The 27,522-nt window shown below is 54.5% G+C and overlaps 1 protein-coding gene across 1 annotated transcript; it reads right to left on the reverse strand.

Moving 5' to 3' along the window:
* Positions 1-8,244: 8,244 nt before the first annotated feature.
* Positions 8,245-16,281, reverse strand: SDSL (serine dehydratase like). The gene is made up of 7 exons (XM_075534650.1): positions 16,120-16,281; positions 15,896-15,935; positions 14,898-15,037; positions 12,756-12,844; positions 11,906-12,133; positions 9,438-9,562; positions 8,245-8,438 (listed from the first exon to the last, which is right to left on the reverse strand). The coding sequence occupies exons 1-7, from the start codon at positions 16,279-16,281 to the stop codon at positions 8,245-8,247; spliced, it is 978 nt and encodes a 325-aa protein (XP_075390765.1).
* Positions 16,282-27,522: the final 11,241 nt, after the last annotated feature.

A 27,522-nucleotide genomic window follows, 5' to 3' on the forward strand; every position in this document is an offset into this window, starting at 1 on the left:
GCTGACCTTGCGGTTGGGAGCCCAACAAGTAAAGCACTATGCTACCAGGCATTCCCAGTAGGAATCACTTTTGTTATGAGTAACAACATTTATTATGCAGTATTGGGCATTTATTGGCTTCTCTAGTATCGTTACTACCCTAGTAGCACACGTGGGTTAAATACTAGGCAGCTAGCCAAAAGGACGATGGTTCAAATCCACCAGTCTGCCGGGAAAAGGATGAGATAGCTTTGGCAATAGAACTATTGCTCCACACAGGTTTGTTCCTATCAGATGGTGAGGACTCGGAATAGACTGTCCAGCATCAGGTTATTGGTATCCTCTCTTCTTTATGGAAATGCTTATACTGATCAAAACAACAACAAAGGCTTCACAACCTATTTGGGCAAAACACGACTTAGTACTTTCCAGACTAGTCCTTAAGATATCTGTGTCACTGAATGGAAAATGATAAAGGCCCTGGTGGTGCCTCAGAGTAAGCACTGGACTGGTAGTCCCAAGGACAGAAGTTCAAGCCCACCAGCCTCTCCTCGGGAGAAAGATGAGGCTGTCCGCTCCCATAACGTTTTACAGACTCAGAGCCGCAGCACAGGGTGGCTATGAGTTGGAATCAACCCCACGATGGCAGTGGTGGTTTTGTATTCGGCGCGGAAGAAAGGGAGTCTGACCCCTAGTCAGAGACCCAGCCTGCCGAAGAGTACCTTGACAGTCTGTTAAAAATAAATCCACCGCCGATAGCCAAATGGATGAACAAGAAACACCAGGGAATAGTACTCAGTCATAAACAAGGAAGAAGGAGGGGTGAATTGCACCCAGTGAGAAAATCCAGTTACAACCCCTGCTTTCCGTTGTGTTTCTTGCTAGATAAAATCCCTGAATCCTCAGATAGGAAACAGATTGGTGGTTGCTGGGGGGCAGGGGTGTGTGTGTGCGGAGTTGAGGGGAGACGACTTCGTGGGTGTGGAGTTTCCTTTTGAGGGGTGGGACAGGAAGAATGTTCTGGAATTAGACGTTGTGATTGCCCAACATGGTCCGTGTACTGGATTGTCAACTCTAAAATGGCTTAATTGTGTGTGACGTGGATTTCACCTTACTGAAAACAACAACAACAGCAATTAACCAACCCTGGAAAATAAAGAATGAATTGCTGCTATCTTATGCTAATCAGGGACACAGGCAGGAACACAGAGAGCATCCAAGCCCAGTGGAATCCACATGACTGCAGCCTCCCAGAGTCTTGGGAGCATCCCCAAGCAACTGGGTGTTCAGGCCTCGGCTGCTTCTGTCCAGGCATTGTCAGGGAAAGGGTCTGTCCTGATCTTTCTCTTGGGGTCCCTGAAATCAACATAGCAGGTGACCCAGAGAGGGGTGGGGGGCACCCTGGAGGAACTGGGAGCATTGCAGAGAGATAGCCATGGGCACCTTGCAATCAGAGCGTCTCTGCTTGGTACCAGCCATGCTTCACTATCTCTCTGTCGCTGTTGCTGCTGCTAGCTGCCACCGGGCCCTGCTGGACCACAGAAGGAGATGTCTCACCGTCCTTCCCATGCCCAGAGTGTCCACCTGTATCTCAGCAGCCAGTGGACCAATCCTCCCATAGAGCCACCCTCCGCCAGGCTGGCTCTCTCCTTTACCAGACAGATGTCCTCCTCCAACGACTGACCCCTCCTAAAGGCGTGACCGGAGCAAGTGCATGGAAAAGGCTGCTTGGTGACTGCGGGTGTTCATTGGCTGCTCTGGGGGAGGAGACCGCCAGGCCTTTCTTCCTATTCCGGAGGTTCTGGTGGTGTTTGAAATATCTGTGTCACAGCTTCAGCAAGGCAGCAACCTGCTGGGCACTCCACCCTTGCCTAACCCAGGGCACCGAGGCTGGGGCTCGGGCTCTGTCTCAGGGACTTGGCACCGCAGGAGCTGGCTCCAGCGAATTTCATTGTTTAGGTTTCCGTGGTATGGAGTTCTACTCGCATTTTCCAATTCTGGGAAGGGATCCTGTCTTCTTCCCATCTCTAGCGGTGACCATGTTTTCTTGCTCGATCACATCTAAGGCTTAAGGGGAAAGAGGAGCTAGCTTCCTTGCCATCATCTACCTGATTCCTAAGCAAACCTGCAGGACAGAGTAGAACAGCCCCCAAAGGATTTCCAAGGCTGTCGTCCATGGAAGCAGATGGCCACGCCTCTCTCCCGCAGAGCGAGGCTGGTGGGTTCGAACCACTGACCTTTGGGTTGGCAATGGTATGCACCCTCAAAAACCCCAAACTCCCTGCAGTTGAGTCAATTCCCACCCAACACATCCCTAGAGGACAGGGCAAAGCTGTCTTGGTAGGTCTCTGAGCCTGTACTTTGTATTTCTCCTTCTCTCCTTCTGGGCAGCTGGTGGATTTGAACAGCCGACCTGACAGTGAGTGGCCCAATAGGTAACCACCCTGCCACCAGGCCTCCTTAACAATGAACTCCATTAAGAGTCAAGATAATGAAGTGAGCTGGGTGGAAAGGAATCCCACCCAGGTCACAGGAGAAGCCATAGGATTGGTAGGCTGGGTGGGTGCAGCACCCAAAATCTCCTCTCCGGTGTTCACATTCCTCGCCTGAAAAGTGGGGGTTGGAGGTGGGGCCGGGACCCCACCACCAAGTTGTGCGGACCCCTCCTTGCCTTTCTGAATGCAGTTCCTGCTCTGTGTGCTCTAGTACCCAGGAATGTTCAGCCGAAGCTCTAGAAGGCGCTGGTTCTGGGCTCCAGGGTCACGGCTGTGAACCGGATGGGCTGATGCCCGGCCCTCCTGGAGGAAGCCAGGTTGTGATTAGGGGAGAAATTGAGCAGGAACTCCAAATCAGGGTGCGAACAGAAGGTGCTGAGGGAGAGTGCGTCAGGTGTTGGGAGAAGTGGGCGAGGTCCTCACTTTAGTGCAAAATTTAAAGGTGTGTGTGTGTGTGTGTGTGTGTGTGTGTGTGTGTGCGCGCGCGCGCGCGCGCACAGGGGGTGGCAGAAGCTCAGCATCCCAAAGAAGTACAGTCATCATGCTGTATTTTTAAAGTGAAAATGAATGCCAGGGAGTCAATCAGTCCATGGGGACCGAGCTCCAACAGTGTCCGCCCTGACAGGATGGAGTCGGGGATCTTTCCCAGGTCTCAGCCAAGCTGGCAAGTCCTCCTGACTTGGGTCCCAAGTGACCCTCAGAGGGAACCTCTTGGTTCCTCCCCACCCCCACTCCCCGCCCTAGGCCCAGAGTCAGGTGCAGACTGAGGACTGGCTGGGGTGGAAAGTCTGTGTGGGCGCGCCTGGATTGGCTGCTGTTCCTCTAACGGAAATACCATCAGGGAGTGATGTTAGCAAACAGAAATGAATTCTCTTAGTTTCAGAGCCTGCAAATCCAAATTCAGAGGGCGGGCTCTGGGGGGCAGGCTTTCTCTCTGGGCAGACAGGTTCAAGAGGGAGGTCCTTGTCCATTCCAACAGCGGCCCCTGGGCGATCCCCATGTGGCATGGTGTCTGTCTGTCCCCATTTCTGCCCACACACTAGCTTGTGGCTTTAACACACACCCTACAATCAGCCTGCCTCAAACAGGGTTTTAACCACAGGTGGTGGGGTGGGGGTTAGGGTTAGGACTGCACCTATTCAGGGGGTGAAATCCAACCCAGCAGAGGGAGTACTCAATCATTGGGATCAATCTTTGATTGGTTCAAAATCCAAACAAAGGGGAAAACAGCCCCAGAGCACGGACCCCTCACCGGCGACTGTTCTCCAGAAAGACAGGCTCTGACAGGGCTACAGGGGCGCCCGGTGAGCGAGGCAGGGCCCGAAACAGCCCAGAGGAGGACCCCGAGGTGAGACCAAGCTTGGTGGGTTCTAGGAAGAACAGGGGCCCTGTGGCTGTCATTCTATGAATCAGTGTGGTGGCCGATGAGGCCAGATGGGGTGGGGCCCTAGGTCAAGGTGAAAGGTTGACCCTGTGTCCTAAACACAGCAGGGCCAGAAAGTGGTCCAACCCGGGATGCCTCCAGGCTTGTGTAGGATAACTCTGGCAGCTGGGTAGCAACTTAACTGGGCAGGGCCTGGGGGAGGGCTGTGGAGAGATGGCTGCCATCGCCCTGGTGAGGGACGGAGCTGACTTGGTGCCCTCGATGGCGGCTCTTCTACCCAGAAGCCTTTGCGCGGTGGTTTTGTTCGCCCGTTTTGCAGAAGAGGAAACTGAGGCTCCAAGAGGTTCATTCGCTTGGTCAGGGGGTCTCGCTAGAAGTGGTCCAGATGAAATCTGGACCTGGATCTGTCTGCTGCCCACCTCACCATCTCAGAGGAGTCTGTGGATGGCGCGGCGGGGGGCAGAAGGGGATACGGGTTGGAGAATCATGTCCCCCCAGAGGACCCATGGAAAAAAGGGCTGGCAATCTATTCCAAGAATCGTCCACTGCAAGCACAATGGAGCACAGTCTGCTCCAGGTGTCCCCAGGTGTCAGAGCCCACTCCAAGACAACTGCCTCACCAGGCCTGGCCCGTTAGCCAAGCCTCAGTGTCCTCATCTGCAGCAAGGGTCGAAGGACAGCACCCACCTCCAAGGGTTGAGGCATCTTGGAAGAAAACCAGCGAACCCACAGCCTTTTGCCACTCGATCCCCTCTCTCCCTGATCTTCCCTCAAAGCAGAAACTTTGGTATTTGTTCTTTAAACATTTGTTTTATTCTTTCGGGATTTTTTTCTTTCTTTTTTGGAAAGGGAAGGATTGGTGAAGGTAATCAGTTTTCGGACTTAAGATAAAAAATCGCACGAAAGCGTCCGCCTGACTCTTTATAATGAATGGGGCGGCTTGTAATAGGATTCTCCCGCCTGCGGCATTCCCAGGAAACACCTTTTTACATAAGATATTGCCCGCGCCGGCCTGGCGGGCGTTGATTTATGGGGTGCCTGGCTCCAGAAAACCTCTCCTGGGGTCGCCAGCCAGTGGAATTTATCAGGGAGTTTGGACGCAAGGCAAGAAACCAGCCGGTGACATTTTTGGTGGAATTTTAAAAGCACAAATGCCGGGGGAAAGGAGAAGCCGAGGGGACGAGCGGGGACTGGAGAGGGGGGTCCGGGCAGGCTGTCTTCTCCGAGCAGAGCTGGGGCCCGGGATTCTTGGCGTGTGATTTATGGAGAGGGGCGGGGCTTGCAGGAGAAGGCATTTGAGGGGTGCGCCTGGAGGAGGGATAGGCAGGGAGTGGTGGATCACCAGACCCAGATGCACAGTGGGGGCCAGGCTGGTCCCAGTCTGACTCCATGGGATGTTCCGGGGCAGAATGAAGTAGCACCCACAGTTTCCCTGCTTAAAGCCAGGAGGCTGGCTTTTTGTGCCCTGCTGTCCACCAGCCCTGGCTGAGGAAAATGCTTAACCTGGCCCCTAAAGGCTGGGCGTTCGAGTCCACGCAGAGAGGTGCCTTAGAAGAAAGGCCTGGTGCTCTGCTTCCAGAAATGCAGCCTCTGAAAGTCTCAGAGGTGGTCCTCTGATACTCATGGCTGCATGAGCCGGAGCTGGTGGCAAGCACGCGAGCTTGCGTGCATGTCCCCGCTGCATGGGACACGCGGAGCACACGTGTATGCAAACACAGACACAGCCACTCATATACAACGTGGCTGCCAAGCCCACCTGAGCCGCCACTTCCCTCCCCCACATAAAGCCCAGCCCTCTCTCTGCAGCACCCTGCGGTGCACCCCGCACCTGCTCAGGCTGGAGAGGCGGGACAGCGGCCGCTCCCATTCCCTGCCCTCCTAGGCTGGACACCACACCTCCCCCAGTCACTGTGCTCCACTGGCTGCTTGAGGGGAGGCCCCTGGAGGCAGGACTCACAAAAGCTGCAGGAGTTAGAACTGACAGGGTCCCGGCTGGAGTTGGGGGGAGCCGGGCATATCTCAGGCAGGTACACACACCTAGCAGCAGGTGTTCTCCATGCAGGCTAGTCAAACACGGACCCACCCCCTGCTCCCCAGCCTCCTGTTTTCCCAGCTGAGAGCTCCCAGGAGAACAAGGCGCTGTCCCAAGATGCTCTCTGCCCCTGCCCATCCCTGCCACCTCAAGCCAGAACAGCTATTCCCACTTCTGTGCTCTCTCCCGGACCTCTTCCCCGTTTCTCTGGAACCAAGGGAAGCTCATTGGCCTGCGTTATCTGGACCGGGTCAACAGTGGCCTCGGCTTCTTATCTCCCCTTCGCTGGGATCGTACAGGGGGCTGGGGTGGGAGGGGGAGGGATGGGGGTGGACAAACAGCAGCTGAGGCATCTCCCAGGAGGGCAGGCAATCAGGGGAGGTTGTGGACAGAGGCCTGGCTAGAGCCAGGGCACCTGAGGCCCAGGTGGACCACTCCCTTGGGCGGGCCAAGAGGAGCACCGCTGACTGATGTCATCCAGGGGGGCTTCCCAGAGGAGGCTGCCCTCACACTGGGCTTGGAAGCAGTGTTTTGAAGCATAGAGAGCAGGGCAGGGACAGGATGGGGTGCCCATGGCCATGCAGTTTGGGGGATTTTTTTCAACATCAAATTCCTGCATTTTCTAGAATTTTCCATGGGGGTTGTGTGGCCCGCAGGGAATGACCCAGCCTCACTCCCCTCGTTTGCAAAACAGGGACAATAATAGTGCAGCTCAGCCCTAAGGACACAGCGGGTGCTCAGAAAGCCTGGCTCTTCCCCACTCCCTGTCCCTGGGGAGGAAAGCTGGGGAAAGCTAGGGAAAAAGGCCTGGAGATCCAATCCTGGGAAACCTGTTCATGTAAACCCCCTGGCTCTCAGCAGGGCAGAGTGCAACAGGCCCCGGGGGTTGGCCCAGGACAGAGCGCCCCTCTGCTCTGTTTATGGGTGGGTGGGCCGCACCCCGCAACATTGTCTTGGTAATCCCCAGTAGCCCTCCGGAAGCAGCCCATTTTACAGATGGGAAGACCGAGGCCCTAAGAGCCAGCTTTATTTGCTCAAGGTCAGCAGCTAGTCAGGTGGATTATAGCGATGGTTCCCACCTGCCCAGTCCAGCTTTGGAGCTCTCCTGACTTGGTGAGGGGGGACTCACCCCAGCAGGCCCGAGTGAACCCTGGCATTTGAGGGTTGTGCTGAGGCCATCCATCAGTTTTGCCCACTATCCATCAGCCATCCATCTATCCATCCTCCTGTCTGCCATCCCCTCAGAGAGGGGAGGGCACTCGGCTGAGATCACACAGCCTGCAGGAGCTAGGTTCTGTGATGGCCTGCGTGGCCCTGGGTGGGCCCCACGCTTTTCTGAGTCTCCTGGCCCAGCACGATGATGAGGGATTGGACAAGGCCCCCTCCATCCCATACCCATGGACCCAAAAGCTGTAGAGTCAAGACTGGCCCAGAGAGGCCCTTTCTGCGGGCGCCAGTCTTCCCCATAGAAGACTCGTTGCTGCCCCCTGGTGGCTTCAAAGAATCTCATTCCCCAGGCCTTTCCCAGAGGCCAAGCTCTGCCTAGTGTTTGCTTGTTGGGATGCTAACTGGAAGATCAGCAGTTCGAAACCACCAGCTGCTCCCATGAGAAGCATGACAGTCTTGGAAATCCACATGAGGAGTTCTTCCCCGTCCTGTAGAGTCACTTGATGGCGGTGAGTTTGGGGGATGTTCCTTCCCCACCCCCACCCCCCATGGGTGCATCCTAAAACCCCACCCATACGCAAAAAGCTGAGGTTCACACAAAACTGGGCTGGGCCCTATGCCAGCTGGGTGACCTGGGCAAATTACCTGGCAGACCTGTGCCTTGGTTTCCCCAACAGTAAACCAGATGGCCATAATGATTCCTAAGCAAGTCCCTTAGCAACTATTCAAGGAGGCTCTTAGTAGGGGTTTCTGTCCCATCACAAGCTCTCCGGGGGGTGAGGGGAGTGTGGAACCATTGACTGTTGTCCTCCCCAGGTCTAAAGCGTGACAGAGCCCATCAACCTGAGCAGGTGCCTCAGGTAAGGGAGGCCCTTGTAGGTATTAGGCATGGCCGGATCCCGTGGGCAAACATGAGTTTTCAAGCCACTGAAACCAGGCCGTGTCCCCCAGAGTCACCCGGTCACCGAGCCTGCCTCTGAGTTGCATGCACCAACCACACGCTTGTGGAAGGTTCCACAAAGACCAGGCCCGCCGGGTCGCACTCAGGTCACAAAGGGTTTATTGGCTGGAGAAGAGCCAAAATGAGTGTTTAGGAGGACTGCCTGCAGGAAGGCAGCACCGAAGTGTCCATGGCTAACAGGTGTGCCGATGTTCCCCTCCACCAGCCACAAGGATGCCCGGAGCCATTAGCTCTGTCCCAGCCCAGTTTTCAGGGCCTGCAACTCCTGGCTATCAATGCTGTTGCCTCCACACACAATGACCACCACTGAGGCCAGGGAGGGGCTGAGGCGGCCCTCAGCTTGCAGGCGCCCAAGAAGGCCTGAGTAGATGGCAGCCAGGGCCGCCCCGCAGGCAGGTTCCACCAGCATCCGCTCATCGTCTGCCAAGAGAGGGTGGTGAGGGTGGAGGAGAGGAGAGGAAGGAGGCAGGGAGAGAGAGTGAGTTAATGCTCAGCAGGCTCTGGACACCCCAAACCCACGATGTCATCCATCCACCCATCCATCATCCATCCATTCACCCATTCATCCATCCATCTCCCCAGCCATCATTCATCTGCCTCTTGGCCCATCCATCAACCTGACCATCTACCTACCTATCTATTCACCACCCCCATCCGTCATCACACTGTCTGTCAGTCCATCCATCAGGCTGTCTATCCATCAGTGTTGTCCATCCACCCATCAGCCAGCCTTCCATCCATTCCCCCACGCTATCTGTCATCTGACCGTTTGGCTGGCTGTCCATTCATCAATATGCCCATTGATCAATGTGACCATCCATCCATCCACCCATTTCTCTATCACCCACCAATCCATGACCCCATCAATTTATCCTTCCATCTATCCATCCATCCATCCATCCATCCATCCATCCATCCATCCATCCACATCTATCCACCCATTATATACCTTCCCACTCACCCATCCATTCACCCATTCATTCCATGAACATTTACTGAGCTCCACTCCCTGCCGGGCCCTGGAGACATGGCCTTGAGCAAGATGCCCCAGGTCCTGCCTTAGGGAGCTCATCTTGTTACGATGGACAGAATAAGAACTAAGGCCTTAGGACCAGATGGGTTGGCACACAGGCAGCCTCAGCCTCAGCCAGGGGAGGCTTCCTGGAGGAAGCAGAGTTCCCCTTTGTCGTGAGAAAATCGATCATGATCAGAGTCCGGGATAGGCATGCCTGGGGGAGGGACAGCATGGACGACAGCCAGAAGGCTAGAGATGACAGGGTTCACTCCTTCCTCACTCTTCCCTCCAATTGGCTCAGTGGGCACTCATTTTGTAGCTGCCGGTACCTAGCCCTGCATTAGGTGCTGAGGGTGGGACTGGGGGTGGGAGGTAGGGGTAGGGGCTGGGCTGCACCCACTCACCCAGGAAACGCTGCACTGCATTAACAGCCTCCGTGTCTTCTACCACCTCGGAGAGGATGGTGCACTCCCGCGCACACTCCAGGGCCCGAGCGGCCACTGTCTTGGCACCCAGGCACTTGGCCACGCTGCAGGGTGGGAGGGGGAGGATGGGGTGTGGGTGAGCCCATGACTCAGGGCCCTTCCTGCGCAGCCCCAGCCCCGGGGTGCCCTCTCCCGGCCTTGGGAGGGCTGGAGCTGCTTTCTAAACTCCTTGGCCACTTGCACACAGTAAGCGCTTCATCAAGATCATCCCCAAGACCTGTTGCACTCAGATGCCCTGCCGTCTATGAGAGGAGTCCTGGTGGCCTAGTGGATTTCATGCTAGACTGCTAACCACAAGGTCAGCAGTTCAAAACCATCAGGCAACTCCCGGAGAAAGAAGAGGCTTTCTATTATGGTACAGTTACAGACTCAGAAAGCCACAAGAGCAGTTCTACCCAGCCCTGTACGGCCACTATGGTTCGGGATCAACTCCATGGCAGTGAGTTTGGTTTTCCGGTTTTGCTGTATACCGAGTCATCTCCCAAAGCCCAGCCCTTGGGCTTGGGGTTAGGGGGTGTGGTTTCCACTATATGGAAGGTGCTAGGGTCCCATGTAGGGGGTGAGGAGGGGTCTGGGGTGAGACGCCACCCTGTTTGTCCTGAAGAAATGCTGTCAACTGGATTAAAATCAGTTCTGAAATTCAGTGTGTACAAAATCCAGGTCAAATAACCCACTCAGGAATAGAAATGGGAGCAGCGATACCATGAGGGGAAGGGGAAGGTGGAGGAAGAAGGGGGAGGAAGGGGGGATTGATCGCAATGCTCGGCCCCACCCCTACCCCAGGGGGATGAACGACAGACAGTGGTCGGTGTGAGATATAAAAATAATAATAATTTATAAATATAAAAAGAGGAGCTGATACCAAGGGCTCAAGTAGAAAGAAAATGTTTTGAGAATGATGATGGCAACACATGTACCAATGTGCCTGGCACAATGGATGTGTGGATGGCTATCAGAGCTGTAAGAGCCCCCAATAAAATGATTCATTAAAAAAAAACCACGACAGGTGTGTGTGTGTGTGTGTGTGCGTGTGTGTGTTAGGGGAGTGGTGGGACACTCGGGAGCGGCTCTACCCTGTCCAATGGGGTCGCTACCAGGCCGCTTCGACTTGATGGCAGGGAGTTTGTTTGTTTGGGGATCAGAGCCCATGGGTGCCCTCTCAGGAGGTGGACAGGCCTTTCTTGGGAGGCACCTCTGCCTGCACTTTAGCCGCCCATGTATGGTTCGCAGCGACAGCCCCACCCGTGTGTACCGTCCCGGGCCCCGGCGGACCTTATCAAGCAACACAGAAATCGTGGTGCCCATTATGAAAAGGAAATCATTCGCTCCGAGAGCTGTGTCCATATGCGCCCGCAATGGACCGGCGATGTTTTCACGTGTACGCGAACAAGAAAGACGTTATATAGGAACAGAGACACATCCCCAAACAAAGCCAACCCAGTGTCGTCGAGTCGATTCTGGCTCAGAGTGGGACCCTGTAGGACAGCAGAGAGCTGCCCCTTGGAGTTCTGAGGCTGCGACCCTTATGGAAGCAGACTCACTCCCCCCTTAGCTCCCTAGCACTTAACCCTGCGCCACCAGGACTGCTTCATATGCGCACAGGGGGCAGGGTGAGGGCGGTGGAATAAACCCTCAATGGGAAACCATCCTGCCTGTCTGATGTCTGAGTAGTGGGATCTGGGTGGCATTGAGCTTATGTCACTCGCTGCTAGGACACTTTAGCCAGTGTCCCTTCTAGCTTAGCTGCAACACCCTGAAATCGCTTCTCCAAACCCAAACCAAACTCACCGCCATCGAGTGGGTGCCGACCCCCAGTGGGCCTAGAGAACAGGGTGGAACCCGCCCCCCCCCCCTGAGACGTTAACCCTTAACAGGGAGTAGACAGCCCCGTCTTTCTCCCACAGAGAAGCCGCTGGTTTCGAACTGCTGATCTTGAGATTAGCAGCCTAATGCACAAGCACTGTGCCACCAGGGCCCCTTGAAATGGTTTCTGCAAGGATCCAGACTCATGAAGGGGCAGGATTGACATGTGTCTTACATTACAGGCCTGTGTCTATTTTCACCACTGCTGGCTCACGCAAGGAGTCATGGTAGTGCAGGGGTTAAGCATTCCGTGGTTCACTCAAAGGTCGTCTGCTTCTGGGTGGAGGAGGGGGATCCCAGCCTTGGGGACCCTATGGGGTGGTTCTGCTCAGGCCCCTGGGGTCACTGCATGTCAGCATTGGCTGGAAGGCAGCATGTGGTTTGGGGGTTCAGTTCTTTTTGTTTGCCTTCTAACTTACACTCAGCCCACAGTTTCTTGGAGGGCCCTCTCTGCCACCTCTAGGACCAGGAGCCTTGGGACAGTGATGCCCCTCTGGGTCCCCCCCACATTTGCCCGTGCTCACCTGGTAATGGCCGGCAGAGTGACTAGCCGGCCGGCCTGGATGGCCGCGTTGAAGCAGTGGGCCCCACGGGTCTCCATGGCAATGACTGGCACATGCTGCCAGCCCACCTCCACCAGGCCAGCTGCCACCCCGGCCAGGAGCCCCCCGCCCCCCACTGCCAGCACCAGGGCGCCCGGCGGGGCTCCCAGCTCTGCCTTGAGCTCTCGAACCAGACTGGCATGGCCTTCCCTGGGTAGGGAGTGGGAGGAGAGACATGGTCAAGGAAGCTCCCAGCCCTAAGTCCCTTGCCCTGTGTGTACACCACCCAGTCCCTGTCCCTGACAAGGGGACCCTACCACATGCAGATCATCTCTAATACACTCTTGCTACAGCCTTCCTCCCCCGCACCTCCTCAGATGTTACCCCACTAAACACCCCCACAGTGGGGACGGGCAAGGTGATTGTATGGTTAAAAGGGGACTGACCCAGCCCCAATTCTGACTTCCAAACCCAGCATCCTACCCCTTGTCCATTTGGTGTGTTTTCTTGGGGAAGTTGCTGGGTCCTCTGAGCCTCAGTGTCCTTACCTGTCCTATGGAAGCAGCGAAACCCACCATGGGGGGGAGGAGAGGAGAGTGCCGGGGCCCGGCTTAGTAGGCAGCCGTGGCGATGCTCATTCCCATTTTATGCCCAGGGAAACTGAGGCCCAGGGCGGCCTTACACAAAGCCAGAACTCAAAAGTGGCAAAAGACAGGTCTGACGCCTGACTCCAAAGCCTTTCTCCCTGCCCGCCCACCCCCGGGGCTCAGTTTCCCTTTGTGACCTGGGGTGGGGGGAGTGCCACAGGTCTGAGGAGAGTCACTGAGTTTACCATATCAGGGGGTGGTCAAAAGGGGGCACGTGCACCCAGCCGTCCTGCCTGGCCAACTCCTGAGCCTTCATATTGGCCTCGTCCCAGACCTAGAAAAAACAGACAGGGACATCCCGTGAACCCTACCTAGTGTCAGGGCCACAGGGGCAGCGAGGGGCAGAGCCCTGGGGTCTCCCAGTGGGCCCTGGAGCCAGCTGTCTGGGGAGAGCCCTGGGGTGAAACCAGAGCTCCACGGACCCAGGAGCCTCCCAGGACAAAGGCAAAGACTTCGAGGTGGCCCAGAGGGGAGGAGGAAGTGGCAGTGTGACATGGTAAGGTAAAACATCTGCAAGGCACCCTGTGTTCCTCTCAGGCCCTCTGTCATCACCCTGAAGAGGGACACGGCCCAGGTGACCACTGGGCAGAGAAGGTGAAGGGACACATGAGGACCTTCAGCATCCTGCATGCAACCTGGAGCCCAAACCATCTTCACCGGCCCACAGACCCTTAAGCAAGAAAAACGAGTCTCTCATGACCCACTGCTGATGGGGGACTGTTTGTTACACAGCAGTCCCGAGCTGCAAACACTGACGAGTACAGTTGTGGTCATTACATCATCTGTTGTCAACGTGAGACTTAGGAGTGAAGGAGTGGAGTTTACCTGTCAATCAGGTGACTGTATGATGACCACGTTTGGAGGTGCTAAGGAAATAAATAGCTCACAGGAGGCGGTACACTCACTCCCTCCCTGCAAGACATTCCTGACAAGAAGCCATGTGGAGACTCCTGACAGCACTGAGATGCTTGCACCGCCACTGGATCCACAAGACTTCCCAACCACTGGCCTGTGTTCTTCCTGCATTTGGCGTCATTGTATGTGTTCCGTGAATCTGAAGAGGACTTTATAGGTTGGTATCAGACATATGGGCTAATATCGGATTTATGGACTTGATCTGGATGGGACTGGGATGTTTTCTCAATGTTCAATTGCTCTTGTCTATAAAGCTCTTTCTTACACAGAGATGAGTGTCAATGAATTTGTTTCTCTGGTCTACCCACACTGACACACAGTCTTCGTTCAGCCTCAGGGCCTAGGCATTCCCCAGCCCTGCTGGCATTATACAATTACCTGTGCGTCTCCGAACCAGACTGAACTTCATGGGAATAGAGACGGTGTCTCATTGCGCCTGTGTGCCCGCTCACAGCTGCCCTACAGGACCGGGTAGAACTGCCCCTGTGGGTTTCCAAGACAGTCACTCTCGATGGAAGAAGAAAGCCCCATCTTTCTCCCACAGGGCGGCTGGTGGTTTCAAACTTCTGACCTTGCGGCTAGCAGCCCAGTGTGTAACCGCACCACTAGGGCTCCTAATGCAGTACAGGCACATCGCATGTATTCAGTGAATATATAACGGGCAGGTGAGTGCATGGGTGGATGGATGGACCAATGCAAGGAAGGAAGGTAGGAGGTAATGGAAAGATTGTCGGTGGATGAATGGGAGAAAGGAAGCAAGGAGGGAGGGAGGGAGTGGATGGGAGCGAGGGTGGGAGGATGGTTGGAAGCTACAAGGAAAAAAGAGAAGGAGGCAGGGGGACAAGGAAGGAAGGGTACTGTAGACATCATGTGTGTAGAGACTAGCTTTGGGGCACCGTGCCTTGGCTTTCAGATTCCGTTTGGAAGAATGTTACACATCTGTTTCCCAAGGATGGTCCTTCTGTTTCTTTGGTAACAAGGGACGCCTTCATGCAAGGGCATCTTTGGTGGCGGGGTCTAGGAACTCGACTGGGCACTGTCTTAAAGTGGCTTCCACACTAAGTGTTGGCGAGGATGCGGGGCACACAAGCGGGCTCCTGTTTATCAGCAGCTTCTCCTGCGTTCATGCGTGCAGGGGTCGCTTTGGGGTAAGGAGGGGCCAATTTGGAGGGATTCCCGCCTCCATGATAAATCATGCTTCCTTCCCCCGCATCCCCACCCCCTCGGCTTCCGTCATCCTAAGAGGAGCAGGCGTCCCAGGCAGACCACCCCAAACCAATTCAAACCAAACTCATCGAGTCTGTGCAAACTCATAGCGACTCATCCCCCGCCCCCACGCCGTGGGCTTCCGAGACTGCAGCCTTGGAGTCAGGTGGACATGCAAATATCTAGCTGGCTCCTGAAGTCCTTACCTTTCCAGCCAGCTGCACCTGGGCCCCTTCTCCCTGCAGCCTCTTCACCACCTGCAGCGCGGTGCTTTCTGGAAGCACGATGGTGGCAGGGATGCCCAGCTTCCGGGCCACGTACGCGGCCGCGACGCCCGCGTTGCCCCCTGTAGAGGCAAGGGAACCCCTCAGTGGGCCCTGCGGAGGTCCTGGGTTCCCAAGCAGACGCCCCACCCACTCCCCCGCCCCTCCCTTCTCAGTGCCCCACCCTCGGCTCCTCCTCCAGCTCCAGAGTAGGAGGGGCTTGCGAGCCAGACTGAGCCCCTCCTAGAGCGCCATCCCCTGCCCTGGGCTGTGCTCTGGGATAAGGACCAAACCCAGGGGAGCAGAGAGATCAATGCCCTGCGATGAAGCGGGGCGTGCTCTTCTCCCTGGGGATGGTCGAAAAGGTCAGGTGCAAGCCTGGACCCCGCTGGAGGTCATTTTGGTACCCTGAGGGCTTCATGAGATAAAATTGACCCAGCAGAAAGCAAAGTCAAGAGGAGAGAGCCCGAGGACGTGCCCTGGATCCAGCCATGCCTGAAAGCAATTCCTCCCCGCAAGTTCCAGTCGTTCCAAACAAAACAAACAAGCTCACTGCCATCAAGTCTATTCCAACTCTTGGAGACCCTATAGGACAGGGTAGAACTGCCCCTGTGGGTTTCCAAGACTGTAACTCTTTCTGGGAATAGAGAGCCTCATCTTTCTCCCATGGAACCGGCTGGTGGTTTTGAACCACTGACCTCACACTGAGACAGCCCAACGCATAACCCACTCTGCTTTGGCTTAAGCCTGTAGGAACTGGGCTTCTCTCCTTTACCATGAGCCGGGTCTGATGGAAGGGTGAGGACCTGGGAGGGGCCCCGCCTCTGCTCAAGAGCTTGGTGCAAACACAGCCTCAAGGAAAGACTGCTATCAACCAGCCCATCCTCCCCTGCCCACAGTCCCGAGGACCCCCGCCAAGCAGAGAGGGGCATGCCGGTCACCTGAGGAGCACACCAGGTGCTTGCAGCCCTTCTTGGCCACCTGGGAAGAAAAGAGATGGGGCCGGGGAGCCCGGGAGGCTGTTTGAGACAGAATCACATCTTCTTCACCCCAACCCACTTCATCCCCAATTCTCCTTACCCCTATCCAGCCCACCTCCTCCCCGTCCCCTCCACACCCCTTCCCCGTCCATCTTCACCTGTGCCCTCCCTCCCCACCTCCTCACCTCCTGGCAGAAATGCCCGATGCCCCGGATCTTGAAGGAGCCGGCTGGTTGCACATTCTCACACTTGAGGAGGACAGGGGTGCCCGCCACCTGGGACAGCGCCCAGCTCTCCAGCAGAGGCGTGACCACATGGAACTGTGGGCTTATCGGAGAGGCCTCCATGGCCGCGCTGAGGGAACCTGCAGGATGCAAAGACCATGCATGCCGGGCCCGGCCCTTCTGCCAGCAAACCCCCCACCCTTGCCCGGGCCTCTCCTTCCCCATCTGGACAACGGGTGCACTCTCGTGCTTGAAGTGTGGCTCTGCCCACCGGCTGGGGACCCAGAGCATGGCCAATACATGGAGTGAATGAATGAATGAATGAATGAATGAATGAATGATGAGACTGCATCCATTCAGAGCACACTACATGCCAGGTAGTTCTGGTTTAGGGGACCCAGAATCAGACAAGCATTGTCCAAACTCACAGTCGAGTCAGGATGACAGAGCTCAGCACTGCTGCCAGGGCTGACTGGCATGGGGTGTTTGCTTTAGGGCAGCGGTTCTCAACCTGTGGGTCGCTACCCCTTTGGGGGTCAAACGACCCTTTCACAGGGGTCACCCGATTCATCACAGTAGGGAAATGACAGTGATGAAGTAGCAACGAAACTAATTTTATGGTTAGGGGGTCACCACGTCGTGAGGAACTGTATGAAAGGGCTGAGAACTGCTACTTTAGGGATATGATCAGGAAAGGCCTTTCTTGGGAAGAAAACTCGAAGAAAGAGATTAGGGTGTAAAACCAACCAAACACAGGGAGTCAACTAAGCCCACATGGAAGAAACACACCAGCTTGCGTGACCCAAAGATGACAGTAACAAAATTCAATGAAGGGAAAAGGTATCAGAGCTAGAATTACGAACACCCAATTTGGAGAAGGGCAAGGAGGGCAGTGGGAGCCCCAAACCCATGTGCAGAGTGTCCAGTCAGATTCAACCGCTGGCAGATCCCCTCAGGCCGCAGGCAAGCGCCTCGAACAGCCTGACCTTCAGACACAGCTCATTGTCATCTTGATTATGCTGGATCGAACTGGACAGTTGGTCAGTCGATCTCCCTACTGGCCCAATCTGAATTTCTAGGTGCAAGGATCTCTTGCGTGTTCTGTGACAAAAATTTCTTCCCTGGCTTTTTTAATATTGAGGGTGGCCTTTTCATCCTTACTCATTACTTACATTTTTATCTTCATATTATGATTATTGTGATATCCTTGCCAATTTATTTTACTTTTATTCTTTCTGTTGGGCTTCCCAGTTTGGGAGGTAGAGGAGCGGATGCATTGAGATAAGAACGGGTGCAAGGGTTTATAAGGGATGTAGGGGGTGGGGTGAGAAATAGGGAGGGTGGGGGGATTTCTGGAGCAAACAACCAAGGGGAGAGGGGAGAGGCGAGCACCAGAACTGATTGTGGTTACACAATTCATTTTAAAGGCGATTTAACCATGGGTGGGTGGGGGGGGGGGAAGGCATGCTCTAAACTTGATTGTGGCAATGATCGCACAATTCTTCTGGATATGCTTGGACGATAGAACAATATTGGGCTATATAATATGTGGATTCGGTACCAATAAAACTGTAAAAATAAATACATAACCAAACCAACCCCACCTTTTTGACAGAAAAGCCTGGGACCAGCCCTGACGTTCCATTAACGGCCACCAGGGGGAGGGCGACTCCCTCACCACTCACCTACCCACAAGTCCCAAATTTTGGTCCATCAACAGGAAAGTCAGGGTGGCGGGATACATGCGAGAGGTCCAGGGTTCCCGCTTCTAAATCTGACCCCATTCTATTGCCTGGGTGGCCCCAGGACTCCCACGTAGAGAAAAATCTGAGCCACCTGCTGGTCTGGGCAAAGGAGGGGGAGGGGACTGTCAGCGATGAGTCCCATTTCACCCCTAAAGCCAGCAGACCCCAACCCAGGATTCACTGCAGTCCAGGCACATGGACTTTGGGAGCTAGCACCGACCACGTAGCCCTGACGAAGAGCACAAGCTCCCCGGGCCTCGATTCCCCTTCTGTAAAATGAGGATAATGTGCTAGAATGGGTACTTTAGAGAAACAAATCCACAGAAACTCATGTATAAGAGAGAGTTTTAGATAAAGGGTAAGTGCACATCAAGAAAACATCCCAACCCAGTGCTACCCAAGCCCACAAATCCAACATGAACCCATATGTCCAACACCAGTTCACAAAGTCCTCCTCCATCTCACAAAACATACACAATGATGCAGACTGCAGGAGGAAAGCGGAGTCAGTGAATGTATAAACATCTCAGTGCTGGCAGGGGTCTCCACAGGGCTGCATCTGGGTAGGCCCATGTGGCTTCTCCTCAGAGATGTCTTGCAGGAAGTGAGCCTTGCCAGCTGAAGCAGGGAACTGGCTAAGGCAGTTGCACCCTGGTCTGACCATCACAAAGCAAGAGACCCAAGAACTAAAAAGGTGAGGCTCACCAAGCCATTTATCCCTCCGCCCTTCAATTAACCCCACATGTGTTTGGCCACCAGGTTGGCACAATAAACTACCTCAGATAGTAAGCATCCCCAAGGACGTCACTTTGAGGAGTAAAGTGTGCCTGACCCAAGCCACAGTATCTCTGATCAATCCTTCCTATGTGTGTGAACGTTGGACCGTAGATAAGGGAGATCAAAGGAAAATCCCTGTGTTTGGGTGGTGGGGCAGGTGAAGGCTATTGAAAGGATCACGGACAGCCAGATGATCAGAAGGACAGCCAGTCGCCTCCTGGGAAGCCAGGACAGTGAGACTCCGTCTCACATCCGTGGGACCTGTTGTCAGGAGAGCCCAGTCCCTGCAGAAGGACAGGGGCAGCGACAAAGAGGAAGGTCCTCCATGAGAGGATGGGCACTGCGGCTGCACCTATGGGCTCAGAACAATTGAGGCTGGCACAGGACCGGGCAGCATTTTGCTCGGTGGCACGTGGGGTGTCTTTGACTCGGATTGAACTTGGCAGCCGCTAGCAACAACAGTCGCCGTCCAGCTGAGCTATTTAGAGTGGAGATGGTATCGTCAACGTCTGGGCCGAGGACAAAGCGGGCCTGCGGGCCCTCCACTCAACCTGCCCAGGCCCCAGGGCTGCCGCGGTAAGCCAGAGGTGCATCTGCTTTGGAAACTGATTTGTCGTCTGCTGGGGGATATAAGCAGTTCACAAGAACCACCCGGACGGATGAATAAAGTCATCAGAAATGGTGAAAATTGCCGAGAGAGAGAGAGAGAAATCAGCATATTTTATCTAAGAAGGCCTTGGGGAGGCAGAGGGAGGCCGGCAGAGGCCTGAGGAGGCACAGCATGTACAACTAGCCGGAAGAAGGGTTTGTGCACCATGGGGTGGCTGGGAGGATTAAAGGAGACAACGATCACCGTGCCTGGCACAGAGCGGGCTCCACGGGCACGTCTCTTCCTCGTCATGGCCAAGTCACGGTGTGGACGACCTTCTGTGTACTCTCATTTCATCCTTGCGACAATCTTATGAGAAACGGTAGGTGATGCCCTCCATTTGTAGGCCAGGACACGGAGGCCCAGAGACATCAAGTAACTTGTCCAAGGCCGCACAGCCTGAAGGGACACAGCCAACAGCCCAGCCCAGGCTGCCTAACTGCTGGGCCGCCTTTCCCTTGTGGCTGTTAGCCTATTACCCGAGGCGTGGGTGGTTAATCATTAATTGCATTTAATAATTAATTGTCAGTTGTCCTTAGGAGCCAAATGTTCTTAACTCAATCCCCAGGAGTCCCCAGAAGTAGGACTGACAGCCTGCAAAAGGGCAGCTCGCTGCCACCAAGTCGATCCCGACTCACAGTGACCTTCAAGGTCGGGGTGGAATTGCCCCGGTGAGTTTCTGAGATGGTCACTGTTGACTGGAGTAGAAAGCGCTGTCTTGCTCCCGCCAAAGAGCGGCTGGTGGTTTTGAACTCCTGACCTTGAAGTTCACAGTCCCACTCGTAACCCATGGGACAGCAGGCATCCGTTAAACTAGCAACTTCCACGGTGCCCAGAGTCTCGTTGTACCCAGACCCACCAGGGCACAGGCCACATGAGCTGAGGTCACCAGAGTGTGAAGCAGCAGGGCAGGAGGCTCAGGCTCTGCTGGCCTGGCTGGCCTCATCCCTGAAAGAGGCCAGGGGAGAAAGGTCTGCCCTCTTAGAGTCAGGGCGGTGTGCAAAGCTGGTGACAAGCTGGTGACAAGCTGACCCTTCAAACCCACCCTTGCTTGCCTCAGAAGACAAGCCTGGCCATCGGCTCCTTGTCAAGGTCACAGCCTTGACCACCCCCCACCCCCCACCCCTTGGCATGGTTCCACTCTGCACTCATCCCCACAAGTCAACATCAACAGACGACACCCCCACCCCCACCCTGTCCACCAACCTCACCCCCACTCCTCTGCAGTCCCCAGAGCCTTCCCCATAGGCCATCTCGGTGACACCCCAAGGCCACACCTCTGGCGCCAGGGCTGGGAAACCCTGGCTGGCCCTCGGTGGGCACAGTGCCCAGCTCCTGCCCCTCTGGCCAGTAAGACCTGCTCTCCCACCACCAGGGCCCTCAGGGCCCGCTGCCTTCTCCCTAGCAGGCCTGGCACAGGGCATTCCGAGTTGTGCCGAGGTTCCCAGTGGGCAGTAGGCCATGGTCACCCCCTCACACGTCCTGCCCACTGGCTTGGATCTTGCCCTGAGCTGGTGGCAGCCGCCTGCCCACCCCCTCACCCAACATGCCGAAGCCCAGAGCCCCTTACCTCCCTGGCTTCAGTCCCCCAGCCTCACTACCCACCAGCCTGGGAACCAGTTCTGCCCAGTTTCCTGGACCTGGCAAGGCCCTGGCCCCTCCCCCGGCATTAAAGGGCCAGTCCTGGCTCCAAGGCTTAAGATAGAGAGGGCAGGGGTGAGAGCAACTCTTACTGGCCCATCCCCGGCATTACCCACCCACATGCGTCACCTGGTCCACTAATCAGACGAGAAAACGGGGGTCCACTTGGCTACTCAGACAGTAAGTGATGGAGGCAGCCTTCAGCCCCCACCCTGGACCCTACCTTTTGTAACAGAGACCATAAAGCCACCCTCCCTTCTGTGGAGTCCATCCTGACTCCAGTAACCCGACAGGACAAGGTAGAACTGCCCCTGGGACATTCCATGACGGTAACTCTACCAGAACAGAAAGCCCCGTCTTTCTCCCGAGAAGTGGCTGGTGGTTCCGAACTGCTGACCTTGTAGTTAGCAGCCCAACTTAGAACCACTATGCTACCAGGGCACCTCCAAAGCTTGTCCCCAATGCCAAGCTGTTCCCTCTGGCCCACTGCTGGGGTCAGCTTGGTGTGAGACAAGGCCAAGTCTATCCTGACTCTCAGCGACCCTATAGGACTGGGCAAAACTGCCCCTCTGGGTTTCTGACACTGTAATTCTTGGTGGGAGTAAAAAGCCTCATCTTTCTCCCTTGGAGTGGCTGGTGGGTTTGAACTGCTGCCTTTCCAGGTAGCAGCGGTCCAAGGCATAGCCCACTATGCTACCTGGATCAGCCAAGCCATTATCTGTCCCATGCTTTTGTGGAAGCACCTCTCCATCTGCTATGATACATTCATCCTAAGAGCGCAGACATCAATGGTCCAGATGAATAGCTCGGATGCATTTTCATTGGACCCCAGAGCCCTGGTGGCATAGTGGTTACGAGTGGTTACAAGGTCAGCAGTTCAAATCCACCAGCTACTCCTCGGGAGAAAGACGGGGCTGTATATTCTCATAAAGAGTTAAATGGAGTCGATGCTGATTCATAATGACCCCCTGTGGGTTTCGGAAACTGTCAATGTTTACGGGAGTAGAAAGCCCAGCCGTTCTCTCACCTTGGAGCTGCTGGTGGTTTCTAACTGCTGACCATGTGGATCACAGCCCAACATGTACCCACCAGGGCTCCTTCATAAAGAGTGTCAGTCTCCTAGGTCCTTCCTCTATTTCCTTTTACTTTCCTCTTGTCCCACTATTATGCCCAGCCTTCATTTGGGTTTCAGTAATTCCTCTCGGTTACATTGCCCTTGGTCTCGCCCTACCAGGTCTCCTACACCCTCCTCACCACCGATTTGGATCACTTGTTGTTCCCTTGTCCCTGGGTTTGTTAACACCACTTCCTTTCTCCCCACTTCCCCCTCTCCCATGTCCCCCCCTCCCCGGAACTGTCAGTCCCGTTGTTTTCTCCTCCAGATTGTTCATCCAGCCTATCTTATTTAGAGAGACCTACGGAGATAATAACATGCACAAAAACAAGACAGGGCAAAACCAAGCAACAAAATAAAACAAAACAGCAACAACAACAAACCAATGACAAAAAACAAAACCAAATACAACAATAAGAAAGAAAAGCTTGTAGTTAGTTCAAGGACTGTTTGTTAGCCTTTAGGAGTGTTTTCTGATCGAATCTGATGGGCATTTATAGAGGTTTAAATAAAGGCATGTACATATGTAAATATATTTATATATGAGGATGTGGAAATGGATCTATGTATATATATTTATAGGTTTAGTATTAAGGTAGCAGGTGGATATTGGGTCTCCACTCAAGTCCTCCCTCAATATAAGAATACTTTGTTCTGTTAAACTGTAATTTCATGATGCTTACCTTCCTGACAATTCAATCACTGAAGACAAATGTGTGCATAAGCAAATGTGGTGAAGAAAGCTGATGGTGCCCAGCTTTCAAAAGAGATAGCATCTGGGGTCTTAAAGGCTTGAAGGTAAACAAGCAGCCATCTAGCTCTGAAGCAACAAAGTCCACATGGAAGAAGCACACCAGCCTGTGCGATCACAAGGTGTCGAATGGATCAGGTATCAGGCATCATCAAAACAATAAATCATATCATTGTGAATGAAGGGGAATGTGGAGTGGAGATCCAAAGCCCATCTGTAGGCAATTAGACATCCCCTTATGGAAGGGTCACGGGGAGATGAACCAGTTAGGGTGCAGTGTAGCAATGATGAAACATACAACTTTCCTCTAGTTCCTAAATGCTTCCTTCCCCGCTCCCCCACTATCATGATCCCAATTCTACCTTACAAATATGGCTAGACCAGAGGATGTACACTGGTACAAAGAGGAACTGGAAACACAGGAAATCCAGAGTGGATGATCCCTTCAGGACCAGTGGTAAGAGTGGCGATACCGAGAGAGTAGAGGGAGGGTGGGGTGGAAAGGGGGATTTGATTACAAGCATCTACATATAACCTCCTCCCTGGGGGAAGGACAACAGAAAAGTGGGTGAAGGGAGACGTCGGACATTGTAAGATATGACAAAATAATAATGTATCAATTATCAAGGGTTCATGAGAGAGGGGGGAGTAGGGAGGAAGGGGGGAAATGAGGAGCTGATGCCAGGGGCTTAAGTGGAGAGCAAATGTTTTGAAAATGATGAGGGCAATGAGTGTATCAATGTGCTTTACACAATTGATGTATGGCTGGATTGTGTTAAGAGTTGTATGAGCCCTTAATAAAATGATTTTTTTTTAAAAAAAGGAGGTTAAAATACAAAATAAATAAAGAGTGTCAGTCTCAGAAACCCATAGAGGCAGTTCGACCCTGTCCTGCAGGGCCGCTGTGAGCAGACATCGACCCGAGGACAGGGAGTTTGAGGACATGTGCCAAGACCCGAGACTGTCAGCCTCCCAGAAGACAGACCATCATGGCCGTTGAAGGTCAACTGTCGTCAGCACCATCAGAAGGAGGTAGCAGGGTAGAAGTGACCTTGGGAGCCCACAGCAGCTTCCTCCTTTGGCCCTGGGGGCTGGGAAGGCTTTCCAGAGGAGGCAGAGATGGGAAAGCCTGGAACAGAGAGACAAGGTGCCTTTCCGGCAGGGATGAGGCTAGGACTGGGCAGAATCCACAGGGTGCCTGGGCAGCCGGAGTCCATCCGGGTCTTCCTCAGGGCACTAGGGAGCCGCAGAAGGCTTTAGGAAAGGGAGCATCAACGGGACGTGTGTCTTGTTTCTCTGTGTCGACATCTCACTGCGTGGCTCTGTGTCAGTCTGCCTGTCTTGGGGCCTCAGTTTCCCCACCTGTTAAGAGAGAGGAGCAGCAGAGGGTGGGGGAGGGGGCCCAGGTGGCCTGCGTGTTTCTTGGACTGTGTGTGGCCACCCGAGTTTGATAATTAACTCCCAGCCTCTTGGGGTCAGGTGGCTGCTTGGCTAGCCTCCTTGATGTGGGTTCGGACAATGTACCTTCACCCCCAATGTGAAAGTAGAAGTAGTTCTGTCCTGGACCAGCAGGCAGCTGGGGACACAGGGGTGGCGAACCTTAACGCCTCTCCTGAGATGACCTTCAGCCTCATGGCGGGAGAGGAGGACACCCAAGCCACCACGGACAGCTACAATGTCTGATGGAGGACGAAGGCAGCTGGGGAAGGAGGCCCGGGAGGGCTTCCTGAAGGAGGTGGAACCAGAGCAAGCAGCTCAGTCTTGGCCTGGCCACCACACTTCTTGCTGGCTGACGTGGTAGCGTGGGACCAGGCCATGTTTTGTTCTGTCGCACTGTGTACATAGCCGCAGGTAGCCATGAGCGGGCACTGTCTTGATGGTACCTGATGGCAGCAATAGCAACATGGTAGAGAGAGAGAGAGAGAGAGAGAGAGAGAAAGAGAGAGAGAGAGACTCTGGATGGTGCGAATGGGTGACCCAAACTGGATGATGTGTGAGTTCACGCCAAGGCACCAGGAAGAAAGGGCTGATGATCTCGTGCGGAAACATCAGCCATTGAATGCCACAAGAGTCGTGGGCAAAGGCAACGGCAACTGGGAGGTGTGTGTGTGTGTGTGTGTGTGTGTGTGTGTGTGTGTTTTCTGGCTCATAGCACCCCCACAAGATAGAGTAGACATGCCTGCCCGGGAGAGGCTCCCAGCTGTGTGTGGGCAGAAGCAGAATGACAGGTGTTTTTTTTTCCCCCTCCTGGGGAGCTTCTGGAGGATTTGAACCAGCAACCTTTCCGTTAGCCACAGAATGTTCAACACCTGGGCCACCAGGGCATGCATGTTTACTCACTCGCTGTCTCCTGCTCCTTCCTCTGTCTCTCCTTCTCCCTCTCTCTCTGCCATCAAATCAGTTCCAACATCGAAAAGAGGAGTCCCCGAATCTCTTGGCTCAGGAAGAAACTGAGGCAGGCACTCACGTCTGGACCAGGAATGCCTACAGAAAAACAGGACGTCAGTGCTAGCCGTTTCCAGCATGGAGACGCAGGGTAGCCTGGCAGACTTGAACGCAGACCCCGGTGGGAATCTTGGCTCTGTTACCTAGGGGCTGTGTGGTCTTGGGCAAGGTGCTTGACCTCTCTGGGCCTCCTTTGTCTCACTGGTAAGATGGAGATGGGAAATGGCTGGTGTCCAGCTGAGGTGAGAGTTAAGGGAAGGGATGGAGCAGGGTCCCACGGGCCACAGTGGCTGGGATGGAAGAGTGGACCCAGACTTGCGAAGCGGGCCCACGGATGTCCAGTTTGGAGGACATTTCCCGGCACCTCATGGGGACCTGGAAAGGGGGTTATTGCAACATGCAAAAAAAAAAGAACCATCTCAGAGAGGCCAAGCTGCTACCCCTGTGGTCACACAGCAGAGGCAGAGGCCGGGCTCATATCCAAATGGGCTGAGTAAGGGAAAAGCCTAGGGAGCCAGTGGGCAGATTGATCACGTCAGATGAGGCCAGCGAGGCGGGCAGGTCACTGACCTGTCCCCTCCAAGAGCCAGGCTCGTCACCCAGTGCCCGTCCCTGATACCTCAGGCCGTCAAACACAAGCCCTGACCAGTTACTCATTAAACTCCATTTCCCCATTCTCACCTTCGGCTGGCCTTCTCCTCCTGGGGCAGGAAACCGCACGGAGAGGCTGCACAGAGCCTCTAACATGTGGGGGGGGGCAGGGGGCAGGCAGGGTCCTCCTGGACTTGTGCGGTTGACCTGAGCTCTGCGGCCAATGCATTCCGAGAACAACAGCCAGTGGGCTACCCAACTGGGGCTCAGAGCCAGGTCTTCGGACACCAGCAAGGGCAGCATCTCAGCCCATCTCTCCTCTTCGGCCCCCCGCCAAAATCATTCTAGAGCAGAAAGAGCCTCACGCTTCAGGAGGGGGGTCATACGCCCACCGGCTGGATCGGAGGGGCCTCAGCTGCCTCTGTCATCCGACAGTCTCCTGCCAGTCCTGTGGGTACTGGAGTTTGAGACCCTTCTAGAGAGTTCCTCTTGCCCTGGAAAGGGAAAGGAATCCAGTTACCAAGGGGAAACCGAGTCACAGAAAGGTTACCTGCCTTGATCCAAGTTGCACAGAAAGCGGGCCATGGGAACAGCCATCAGGGGACACCCCCACATCCTGCCTGGCGAATCTCACCCCCCAGGAGATGGAGAGTTTCACAGCCACAGCACCTGAGTTGTGAAACAGCCCGTGGGCCTGTCTTACCCACCCTTTAGATAAGCGGGGAAACAGGCCAGGGAGCAGAAGGGAGCGTTAAATGTCAGCTCTCTGGGCTCAGGACAGGGTGGGACAATGGGTCCGGAATTGTCCGTGGGAGGAGATGGCAAATATCACCTTCACCTGCTGGAATCAGGACCCTGTGGGGTGAGACATGTTCATGTAAAATCGGCTCCACACCTCCCAGGAACTGGCTGAAGGAGGCGCCCTGGTAACGGGGCGGGTTACACGCTGGGCTGCTCACTGCCAGATCAGCGGTTCAAAACCACCAGCCGCTCCTTGGGAGAAAGATGGGCCTTTATACTCCCATAAAAAATTAGATCAAAGCAAGGACTCAAGTAGGAAGAAAAAGATGATGGCAACCTATGTACAAATGTGCTTGATACAGTGGATGGATGGATGGATGGATGGATGGATGGATGGATGGATGGATGGATGGATGGATTGTGAGAAGAGCTATAAGAGGCCCCAATAAAAGGATCTTTTAATTTTAAAAAAAGAAAGAAGAATTAGATCGACGTATCACTACCAGCCTCCAGGGGGACAAAAAATAGAAACGTGGGTGAAGGGAGACAGCAGATGATGTGCGATAAGAAACTAATAATGTGATCATTTATGAAGGGCTATGGGGGTGTGAGGATGGGGAGGGAGGGGCAAAAGAGAGCTGATACCAAGGGCTCAAGTAGAAAGAACAAGTTTTGAAAAGGATGATGGCGACACATGTCAAAATGTGCTTGATACTGGATGGACGGACGGACGGACGGATGGATGGTCATATGTGCTGTAAGAGCCTCCAATAAAATGATTTTTAAAAGAAAGAACGAACTAGTCTGGGAAACCCACAGAGGAAAGCCTCAGCTGTCCCGTAGGGTGTCTGTGAGTCAACATTGACTCGATGGCAGTGGGTTTGGCTCTGGGTCCATTGGCCCAATGGTT

Source organism: Tenrec ecaudatus, chromosome 16 (genome assembly GCF_050624435.1).
Source record: "Tenrec ecaudatus isolate mTenEca1 chromosome 16, mTenEca1.hap1, whole genome shotgun sequence".
In the NCBI taxonomy this organism is placed as follows: domain Eukaryota; kingdom Metazoa; phylum Chordata; class Mammalia; order Afrosoricida; family Tenrecidae; genus Tenrec; species Tenrec ecaudatus.

Excerpts from the sequence above, each read along its gene's own strand:
- SDSL (XM_075534650.1), bottom strand. The coding sequence starts at position 16,281 with ATGGAGGCCTCTCCGATAAGCCCACAGTTCCATGTGGTCACGCCTCTG. Across the intron at positions 9,563-11,905 it reads ACTCTGCCGGCCATTACCAG|CGTGGCCAAGTGCCTGGGTG; the intron begins GTGAGCACGGGC and ends CCCACCCTGCAG. Across the intron at positions 8,439-9,437 it reads TGCAGTGCAGCGTTTCCTGG|ACGATGAGCGGATGCTGGTG; the intron begins GTGAGTGGGTGC and ends CTCTCTTGGCAG.